Source organism: Corvus kubaryi, unplaced genomic scaffold (genome assembly GCF_017639235.1).
Source record: "Corvus kubaryi isolate FWS band 111438036 unplaced genomic scaffold, C.kubaryi_AGA036_p1.0 37347, whole genome shotgun sequence".
In the NCBI taxonomy this organism is placed as follows: domain Eukaryota; kingdom Metazoa; phylum Chordata; class Aves; order Passeriformes; family Corvidae; genus Corvus; species Corvus kubaryi.
The window spans coordinates 152,126-163,304 of record NW_024581113.1 but is presented as its reverse complement, the minus strand read 5'-3'; the positions used below and the strand labels follow the sequence as shown (position 1 = coordinate 163,304).

The 11,179-nt window shown below is 45.6% G+C and overlaps 1 protein-coding gene across 2 annotated transcripts in view; it reads left to right on the top strand.

The window, feature by feature from the left end:
* The first annotated feature begins 25 nt into the window (after positions 1-25).
* LOC121666390 (phosphofurin acidic cluster sorting protein 1-like) overlaps positions 26-11,179 on the top strand; it is a 56,244-nt gene continuing 45,090 nt past the window's right edge. For both annotated transcript variants that reach the window (XM_042031880.1, XM_042031877.1), the window contains exon 1: positions 26-151. In XM_042031880.1, the coding sequence (XP_041887814.1) occupies positions 60-151 (92 nt within the window). In that variant the 5' untranslated portion in view covers positions 26-59. The remainder of the gene's footprint in view (positions 152-11,179) is intronic.

Below are 11,179 nucleotides of genomic sequence, written 5' to 3'. Positions count from 1 at the left end.
CGGGCCCCGCCGCGGGGCCTCCGGCGGCGGCCGGCGGGGCCGTGGCGTCGGCGGCCGCGATGGCGGTGGGCGGCCCGGTGCCGGTACCAGTGCCCATGAACCTCTTCGCCACGTGGGAGATCGACCGCTCGGCGCCGAGCTGCGTGCCCAGGTGAGCCGCCCCGCCGCGGGGGCTGTGCCGAGCCCGGGCGCGACCGGGGCCGGGGAGGAGGCGGCTCCCGCAGCATCCTTGCCTCGCCGGGCCGCGCTCCTCGGTGGCGGGGAGGCCCGGCCCCAGGCAGGGGCTGATGCGCAGCGAGCCCCGGCCGCCGCCGTGTCCCCGCTGCGCTTGCGGCGGGAGCGGCCCCGGGGACCGTCGGGGCAGGGGGGGACGAGCGTTGGAGCGCGGCTGCGGTGCCTCCATGTTGCAGCCTCTGGCGAGCGTGTGCCGCGATGGCCAGGGATCGCAGAACGGGGTGTATCATCGTGGCCGGGCTTTGGAAAGCTGTCTCTTCGCCCCCGAAGTGAACGGTGATGGCCCTACAGCCGCTTCCCCGAAGGCAGGCAGTGGCCACCAGGCATCCGTGGGTCTGTGTCACCTACACTTCAGACCGTAGGGAACAACAGGAAGGATTCACTGTGCTGCCAGCTGAACTCAGAGTTGTATCTCTGGCAGAGCTGGGAGACAAGCTGATTGGTGTAGATGTCATCGCTGTCTGTATGGTTAAAGGTATGGTCCAGGCTAGATGTGCTTATGAACACCTCTCTTGGAGCCAGGAGGTGCCTGATGTGTTACCGAAGTCGGTGTCTTTTGGCCCACTGATCTTACCAGATTCTAATCAGGTCTTCTCATGAGTTACAGGGCAGATTCAGGAAGTCACCCTGGTTCCTTGCATCTCTGGGCAGTGGTGTGTTGTCTGCAATGATGTATTCAAGCGTTTCACAAAAAGTAGAGATGTAAAATTCAAGAGGGGGGAAAAATAAATGTTCCTGTAGGGCAGCAGGATACCAGCCTTTGTGAAAGGGCTTTGCTAGATGGATATGTTTGTAGGGAGAAACTCAGTGACTGAGTGGCCAGATGGGCTGGAGTAGAAACGTTCCAAAATACTCCAAGCTACTAGAGAAAGCCTCCGTGATTGTGGTGCCCAAGGGACCACTAGCTGCTGGACTAGGCAGGCAGCGAATGTGAAGGAGTTTGCAACGTGTCTGCTAAAAGCCTGTGCACCTTTTGATGACACATGCTGAGGCTGTTGTGTGGAGCAGGAAGCAAGTGATCATTTCATAGCTTTATAGTGACTTGAGGTGTTGTTCATTTGTGGGCAGGTTACTCCCGAGCTGGAATTTGGAGAGCAGGACAGAATTACCAGGTTGACTTCCTGTAGGAAAAATTTGCATACGCAGAGCACAGAACTTAGTGATGGGGAAGGATGTGCATGTACATAGGCTTCACAAATGGAAGTGCTTCAGGAGCTGGGGAGAGGAGAACTGCTTTGGGCAAACCACGCACAGAATGACTGAGAATAGTGAGACCGAGTGTAGAAGAGTGTAGCAGTGGGTTACATGGGTGCCAGGATGCCAGCGGATGAGAAGTGATGTGTAATCATTCTGAAAGTTGTTTGTAGAACTGGTTTTTGGCCCAGTGAGTCCTGTGTCTTTTCACAAGGACAGTTTCCATTAGCATTGTGTAGATGCTTCTTCTAGTGCACGAGCTTCTTTGTGTGCTGATAGCCCGGGGGGCAGGCATCTGACACAGCTGGTTTCAGGAAACTTCTGTAAAATTCATCTGAAATTTAGTCTCTGGAATATCTTCAAACACAGCATCTGCTAAGATGGGAAGAAGCTAATGATTCTTCCTTCAGATAAAGATTCTTCCTTCAGAGGCTGTGACTCTAACATGATGTGCTGTCATGTCTGTGGCTCTAACATGATGTGCTGTCGTGTCTGTAGAGTCAGCAGCTCTGGAGAAGTCCTGCCAGTGGTCACAGTCCACAGTGACCAGTGTGGGACTGGTGCTTCTGTGTTTTCCAGTCTTCAGTTAGCCCAAGCTTTCGTGAGTGAGTGGGTGGGTCACAGGTGGGCACCTGTCAGGCAGGTGTTTTAGTTCAGTGAAACTAGTAGTGGTGGCAAAGTAATTTGCATTCAAGGGCAATAATGCTTCTCCCTTGGGCTTCTCTGTCTCTTATGCATGTGTAGTCTTAATTTTTTCATACTTATGCCTATCTGGAGAAAGGAGAACTTTGCACTGGTTTTAATGCTATAGAACATGATTTCTTTTTCTAGAGTCTCTATTGCAAGTCTTGGCTGTCCCTGTTCTCCTTCTTAGGTGTTTCATTTTCTGCAGATGCAGCTCTGGCTGCTGCAGGAGTGGGACTGGGCTGGATCAACCTTTGTGGGGTTGCTCTATGCTCAGCTGTTAATGCAGGACAGTTAGGAAGTTTTCCAGGCCTTCAGGATACCTGAGGGAGTCTGGGCCAGAAAAAATGGGCACTGGGAAGTATAAGCTCCAGTGCATGGAATGGTTCAGTAGTATGACTGTAAGACTTTTGATGGCTTGTAGAAGGAGCTTGGCTTTCTAAGCTCAACTGTTGCCTGTAATGGAAGGTTTTTTCCCAGCTGAATCAGGCATGTGCCACTGAAGTAAGTCCACATTTATTTTTGGAAATTGCCTTGGTCTCTGAATGGAGGTATCATGCCTCTTGCTGGGGTCTTTCTCTTTTCAGGGCCAAGTTGATAGAGATCTGTGACCTCTTGATGACCTTCCTATGAACTGACTGAGCATAGCCTAGACCCAGCTGCCTTTGGCTTAAGTGGCTCCCAGGGGAGGCAGAGCTGAATTTTATGGGCAGTGGGCTATTATGCAGAGAGGCAGAAGGAAGTAAACACCTGGAAACTAAACAAAATGCTCTTTGCATCTTCAGTGGGGCTGCCCGTTGGCTCAGAATGATTGGGTTCCCATCACAGTGCCTTAGCAGGAAAGCAAGCCTGATTGATTCATGCTGCAGGGTGTGAAGCATGCTTTGGCTAAAATAGTCCATCAATTAGCCTTCTACTCATAGTTATCTTAGTAGAAGTCTTTATAGCAGTGTTCTGAGGTGGGAGTGTCTTTTTTGAGATGCCTTGCAAATAAGTCCCCTTAGGGGTAGTAGCAGATTTTCACTGTGTACAGACTGCAAGAAACGAACTAGAGCTTTGCCAAGGTAAAATGTCCGTCTGCATCAAGGTAACGTCTTACTGTGTTTTCATTGTTTTGTGTGTTGGTCAGGCAGTACGTTTGAAAAAAATGTGTCAAAGGCCTTTGTGCAAACATGCTTGAGGTCTTGTTATTTCCACGTAGTGGTATTTTCCACCTCTTTTAATAGGACTGCTCTTTTTATTTTTTTCTTTTAACATCTGAGCGTCCATAAATGCAAGTTCTTAATTAGGAAACAAGATAAGATTGTGTGATTGTGTTCACTTTTTCCATGACACAGCTACTGTGTTTAGTGTTATGTGGATGTTGTTTCAGTGATAAGTGGCCATATTTCTAGTTAGAGGTGAGAGGTACAAGTTGTGTTTCGGCTGCTGCGTCGGTATTGCTGAGGTCCGCCTGCAAAGACCGATTCTACCTGAACAGATTATGCTGTGAATGGCACTGCAAGGATTCAAATACATTGCATTTCATCCACAATACCTTGTATCTCAGGACAATGCATGAGGAAACATTCCAAGTCGTGCTGCCACCCACACAGTGTGCTCGAACACAGTGTCTCCTGCTTATGGTAGTTAGAAAAGCATTGATTGAGGGAAATGCATGTGTTTTGGGCTCACTTTGTGAGACTGTGTACTTGTACCTTCAGGACATTACATTCCAGAAGGTGCTCTGAATTCTCTATCATTATAACTTGCAAACTTTTGTTTTGGGAAGTTATAGCCTAATGAATGTCGTCTTGAAATGAGAGCAGTTGTTGCAAGTACAACTGGAAATATCCCAAAAGTGCTAGCTAGGGTGATCCTTTGAAGTTCCGTGAGGTGATTGCTCTTGTCTCTGCAACCCAATTTTCCTGTTTGGGCAGACAGTGTCCATTACCTGACAACTCATGGAGAGTAGGTTAACACTTTATTTGTGCAGGTGTGGTTGCATGCTTTCCATTGCCTGAGGTCCAGGAATCCTTTCAGTGACAGTTCCTACCATGTGGTGTGAAGGAACGTGCTCTCCTCTGGCACAGCTACATGAAGAGGCTGCTGTGGGCTCAGGAGTCTGTTTACTCTCAGCACAGAGCATTGCTTGTCTTTTCCTGCAACCCCTAAGTGTTTCGTGGCAATGAAGAGCCTCTGAACTGGGTGTTCCTTTAAGAAATGCTTATTCCAGCTGGAATAATATGTATTTATCTGCCTGAGATGTTCTTGAGTGGTTTCCTGGGTAAATCAGACGTTTTCATGGTAAACTTCTAGCCTCAGCAAAATCTGTTCTGTTTGGATAAGCTACAGAGTTGCACCTCTGGGAGTGTTAAGTGATTCCAGATTGTTCCTTGAAAAGACGCTGTGGTGCCGTGACAAACCGGTGTAGCTTCAGACCCAGAGTGCTTGGGAGAGGCCACAGTTTCTTGTAGGGAAACAGTCTCTTGTAACTGGTGATATGCTGTGTTTGAATTATGATTTCCTTTTAGTCCTGTATAGAAAGCAAAATGTTCTAAACAGCCATCAAATTGCTTATTATTCTTAATATTGTGGGCTTGGCTACAGTCCTGCAGCATAATATGTCTCATATGTTGTCCACTATCTGTAGCTCTCCGTGTCAGTGGAGAATGTTTGGGATTTCTTCTCTGGTAGTGTTTTGTTTTCCTTCTGTGCTTACAATAATTGAGCAGAACTCAGGACAAATGTGCCCTGCTAATACGATTGATGGGGGGGTGTGCTCCTTGCAAAATGTTAGTAGTGACTTCCCTGAGGGTTTAATTTTATTTGAAGGACCTGTCATGCTGCACCCTAGCCTTGATTTCCGGTGCTTCTTTCATTAGCCAGGCTGTGTTGCAACAGTTCTCTGATGACTTATCAAAAATGTTGCATTCTTCTTACTCTGCTAGTACACCATGAGTGCACGTTCCACTTCCTCTGGTGTCCTCAGTCACTTGTGGCTGATCATTAGCAGTCATGTAGTTTGTGTACAATGCACCCTTCTCTGGGATCAAGATCCCCAGACCTTTATTCTGTCAAAAGAATAATTTGCTGAGCAGCAGCAGCTTATGAGATTCCCCTAGCGACCCATTCTTTGGTTAAATCTCTGCTGATGCTTTTGTGTAATTGTTTGCAACGTGAAATGATTCTAGATTGAAAGCTGTGTCTCCTGTCAACTTTAAAAGTTGTTTCCAAAAAAGAGCCAGAGGTAAAAAACATACTGCATTTTATAGCATGCTGGGTGAGCATAAGGACAGAGCTATTTTCCAAGTACCTTGTGTTATTATCTGCTGCAAGCTTTCAGCATCCCAGCTGATGGGGAAGCTGTGCTTCTGTTTTGGTTTGTTTTGGGTGTTTTTAACTACATCAAAGCTGGTTACTGTTTTGGGAAACAAGAAGCGAGAGTGTCTTACTCCTCTGTGTGGGATGTGGCAGCAGGAACCTGTCTCTGCTTCTAGGAAGCAGACAGCTCAAGTGATACTGCTCTTGTAGCTAGAAGTCTCTTAGATAAATGAGGCTTTGTTTGGGTACTTCAATATACTCATTACAGTGGACTGGGAGGAGAGATGCAATATTTCAGGTGCCTGAACACATTGGAGCTGTGGTTACAGAGACCACTCCCTGGTCTGCAGTGTGATTCAGCCTCAGTGCACACAGCCCAAAATTGCACTGGCATTTTCTGTTGGCCTGTTGCACTGCCCTCTCCTTTGTAGTGCTGCCCACTGCCATCTCTCATGCTCTGTTTCTCTGTATCATGCTCTAACTCAGTGAGTGGTTCTGTTTAGTAAATTAGAACTCTCACTGTCCTTTGTTCTGTTCTCCTTATTTACCTACTCATGCTGATTTTTAAGCTTCCACTTCTTATAATGTTTCTTATTCTTCAGTGCAAGCATATGTTAAGTAGCATGAGATCCAAAGCCAGTGCAGGTGGGACCATCTCCTGGACAAAAAAATGTCCAGGTTCCATGCCCAGATATGTATTTTTAACTGTTTTTCTGCATATGTGATAAATAAATGCTCACCAGTATAGGCAGTTCAGAATGACAGCAGAACTCATGTCTTTAGTTCCATTTTCCAAAACTGAAAACCGCTAACAATTAGGTGTTGGACTGTTGCAATAGTAGCAGGGTTAGAATAAGAGTAACTCCCTGGTAAAGGATTCTGCTACTCTTTTCCTGTTCTTTAGTACCTTTTCTCTAGTGGGGAGAAGATCCTGTTCATGCAAAGCCTGTCATCGATTCTTCTGCTGTTTCATTTTCAGTAACAATTCAGGTAGTGTCTCTGAATCCATATTATTTAGATAAGTATCACTTAGATTTACATTATTTATATACTTTTAGAAGAGCTCCTGTGTATTTAGCATTTCCCTCTGTGTTCCTTCAGCTGTCTTCTAGTAGTCTATTTTCTGCCTTACCAATACATTCACTTTTTTCTCGTTGCTTCTTTCCCTCAAAAGTCCTGCACATGCCTGCTGACACTTTTGACACTGTTCTCACGATTTTTTCCTTGGTTCTGTGTTGACTTGCATACCTGTAATTGAGCAATCTTTCAATCAGAGTCTTAATTTTTCCCTTCTCAAAGTAGTTTGATTTTTTCCTCATAATTTAAAGACTATTCCTTGTGAAGCTGTAACGACCACATCTTGTTCTTGTTTGGCTTGTATTTTTCAGTTGAACTATGTTCTTGACCTGCTTGGGTTGTTTTTTAATGGCTTTTGCATTTTTTCACTGTTAATGAATATCAGCTTTTTTCATCTTCTAGACTTTCTGAACTTTGTTTTATGTGCATCCCTGAAATACAGTCCCATAAGTCAACATTTCTTTCAGTTCTCTCATACCTTATGCTCAAGGCTGCTTATTCCAGGTGTTCCTTCCTTTCCTGTGTGCTCCTTTGTCAGAAGCAGACTCTGGATGTCCCATTTGGATTTCATGTGCTGTGTGTATGAATAATTTATTAATTTTTTTCCTTGATGTTTGTCAAGTCCCTTGACATTTCAAGCTTTTCTTCCCTGCCTCTTATGTTCCTTAACCTCCAGTCAGACAAAAGGACAACATTCCCATTGCTCTGCATTTGCACTGTGTTCATCTCATCTGTTTCTTGCTGAAATGTTAATATTATTTGGAGGTGATTTTATCTGTTCCCATACTGATTTGTGAAAGTATGGACAAGTCATCCTTGTTTCAGGCTCCTGCTCCACCCACAAGGATCTGAGCAGAGAACTGCATTGTACAGGCACTGGTTATTAACAGCTTGTGTTGATAAAAAGCCTAAACACGAATTGGCCAGCTTTGGTAAGAATCATTCTTTTGAGTGAAGAGTCTTAACTGTGCAACTCTTTAGAATTAAACTTTTTTAAATGTTGTTTTTTCTTAATTTTATGAAGAAGCCTCAAAAATGGATGCCCATGCTGGTTTGACACTGTCTCTTTCATGGGCTTGTATCACTTCACTCCCTGCCCTGTACCGTTGTCCCAGGTGTAACTTAACACGGTACAAGTTCCCGAGCCTGCAGGGATTCAGATCTAAGGTGCTTGCCAGCTCAAGATAAAAGCAGAGGAAGTGGACGGGATGACAGTCTTGTGTCTGTGCTACTTCAGGAGTAGCAAGCTGTAATGAAATGTGAACTCTACATTAAGCATGAGTAGGAAAATTGTTGACTGTGCTTTAGGGAAGCTGCTGTATGGCACATGATTGCTTTTTGTCAGTGTGTGTGTGTAGATCCTTACCAGGACAGTCTGGATAATGGAAGGAGCTGGTGTGTTTCAGTGACCTAACTCTGACCTCATTTCACCACTTTTCCCAGCTTAGCTGCGTTGGCACAGCAGACTTGGAGGTGTATCCCAGCAAGCTCTCCCAGGTGATGAGTGTGAGAATGTGGTCTGTTCTGCATCCCCCTTAGCACTTTCTCACTTGGTTCAAAGGTACTTGTCACCGTGTCTTAAGCACTTGTGCTTTCCTTTCTGCAGAAAAGGCTGCAAGTGGTGTTTTTGTAATCACCGCTTTGTGGTGGTTACTTCATTAACACATTTTATTTTAGCCTGGAGACAGTGAGTGGGCCGCTTAGCAACAGGTACCTGACAGGCTGCTCCAGCTGAGGAGGCTCGAGCAGGTGCGGTGCATTTGCACCTTGCCATGCCATTGACTGGTGCTCTCCGCTAAACTGGCACTGCAGCGTCTTTTGTTAAAGCAGCCCTGACTTTGGGGACAGCTGGTGCAGCAATTCTGCTGTATATGGAGACAGAAAATTTCAAAATCTGTTACATTTGTGAAGAAAGCTCTGTGACATTAGCCATACTATTGCTGATGCCTAATTTCAGCATGGCTAAAACGAGAGTAGATTAGTGTGCTGCTGCAGACTTTTTTCCTGTATGTCCTGAGGTGGCTTTTGGGTAGACCCTCTGTGAACAGCTGGAAGTTTTAACACAGTGATTTTAAGTAAAGCAATGACCAGGTACAGATGGGATGTTTCCCAAGTAATGTAATTACTCTTGCCTAGAAAAAATAATTTTAAAAGTTCACTGCAGCATTTTACCACTGCCTTGTGGACTGTTTAGTAAGCTCTTTTTAAGATTTCTAGGGAGGCTGTTACACATCAGCAATTAATGTGGTCATGTGCTTTTTGTTAAGCAAATAAAAGTTTGAAAATATTGTTTGAAAATAAAGCAGAACGATGACCTCGTGGTTTGGACACTTGAAGTGATGCTTAGATTCAGATCCAGGATCTGAAGTTGCTTGCTCTTTTTCTAGTTGAAATAGCCCTTTCCTTCCCTGAAGCCACAGCTATGACTCAAGTTCCTGATCGCCCTACTTTGTTCACAGCTGTTTCCATGCTGCAGTGTTGCCTTTTCCTTGCATGTGATAGGGTGACTCTGGAGAGAAGCCACCTGAGAGCAAGGTCACTAACAGAGTTTGCCTTGCTGTCTAGTCTGCCAGATGGGAATCCCCTGGGAACTGGTGGAGTCCAGACTAAGGTTTGGGGAGCAGTGTGTGGAAATTATTTGGACTTTCTGCTGGGGCTTTAAGGGCTCTTTGTGCTGAGAAAAGACCTTGCTCCTCATCGAGGCAGTGAATATCTGCATGGCTTGCAGTGGAACATGAGAGAGGCTGATGGCTGCGTGACTGGGTAACATGCTGTACCCAGACAGGCTGTTTGGGCAGATCCTAATGCTTCCTCAGGAGATGCTTCTTGACAGTGTCCTTATCTGGAATTCAGCTTGTGTGACAGGATGTGCCAGGAGGCTATGGCAGAGTCTCACATCCTGTTGTGGTAGATACTACATGATGTGCTACAATGAAATGTTGCTTGTTTTGTAGGGGTTTTACTCCATGGTTTGGATAAACATGAGTGAGGGGGAAGCAGAGGTGAAGCGATTCATCCAACAGTTAAAAAGTGGCAGTAACAGATTAAATCTTGTGTTTCTGCCTGAATCCAGATCTTAACTCTAAATTGCTTCATTCTAAGAGCAATAAAGTCTTGCTGCAGCAGGGCCCAGGAAATGTAGTTATGTCACTGCAAGTCTCCTGTGCACATGGTGGGGCAACAGTTGTTTGGTACGATTTGTCCTCAGTTAATTTTCCTTTTTATTTTTTGTCACTCCTTCCCAAATATTTGGGTATTGTGAGCAGCACAGCCAATGAGTTGTAGGTTCACACAGGAAGCTGCTTAAGAGAGTACACAATGTCTGTCCAGCTCCCTCAACTTCTGATCTATTTGCCCAGTTTTGTACTGTCCTGTCAAGGGCAACTGCTGCAAAGAACCGTATTTCATAAAAATCAGTGGTTAAAGGGAGCTTGGAGGTCCTGTTGGGTCCCCTGTGATGAAGAACTTGGCAGTCTTCCAGTCCACTATTTGCTGGCTGGGTGTGCTGTGAAGGTAACTGAACCAGGGTTTGCTGTCTTTTTCTAGTGGGGTGCTATTGAGAATCAGGAGGGGAAAAGACAGCCTGGAAAAAGCCAATATAAGTGCAGGAAAGGAGGTGGGAGAGAACGATACATTTTCAGGCTGAGCCGTTTCAGCTGTGTTCTCTTCAGTGGTGCATCTGTGCGGGTTTGTGGTGTGAAAGGATGCAGGGTTGAGAGATTGGTTTCAAGGAGTCTGTTTCATTCATGGTTTGTGCAGCAAGATGCAGTTGCTCCCTGCATAGGTAAATGTGCCTTTAAACTGATGACTAGGAGGCAAAATTAACAACCCTAAACACCCCTCTTAAACAGTTGGAGTAGGAATGGTTTAGCAGCCACCCACTTGCCTTGTAACTTCTGCCTACTGGCAGCCCAGCCAAGAGGAGGGAAAGGAAATCTCTTAACCTGATTATTGTTGGTGGCTACAGGAAGCAATCTGGTTACAGCAATACTTTGATCCCGACATTGTTGGATCCCACTTTGAAGAGAGAAATCTTGGTTTCATACCCTTGCAGGCAGGGATGTGGTGTCTGTAAAGAAAATCATTGAACCTCCCCTTGCCTTGGCCTGAAGAAACTGTGGTGAGGCTCCACACTGTGCACTTGGAATTTGTCCAAGGAACATGAGAACAATTGGCCCCAAAATTTGAGTCCTGTCTATCTGTCTAGGTAAGGAATTACTTCCTTCATAGATCTAAGTGTCTTTTGGGGGAAGCTTGAAGCTTTTAGCAGATGCTGATAGTTCTGTGCTCGTGAGAAGAGGAATCTTGAAAAGCATTTTCCAAAGGCCACTTCTGCCACTGCAGCCATGGTTATTTCTCCTCTGGGTAGCTGGCAGAGCTGTGAGATTAGGGAAGAAACCAGGCTGTAGACTGTGGCAGCTTGTGCCTGTGACAAGGGAATGGTGTTCTTTGGGTGAGATGCAGAAATGCAAAATGGTTGGTGATGGGCTGGCAGAAGTGGTCAACATCCCAGCTAAACACAGCTGTGAACAGAAGGCAGGACAGGTATTGGCCCCCAGAAGATTCTTTTCTCTTGAGGCACTTGGCTTGTGTGCAGACCTGACTGTAGCAGCAAACACTCCTGTTGACATGAATTATGAATAGGTTTCAGATCCCAAGTGACAAAAGATTAATAACTTTGCTTAAT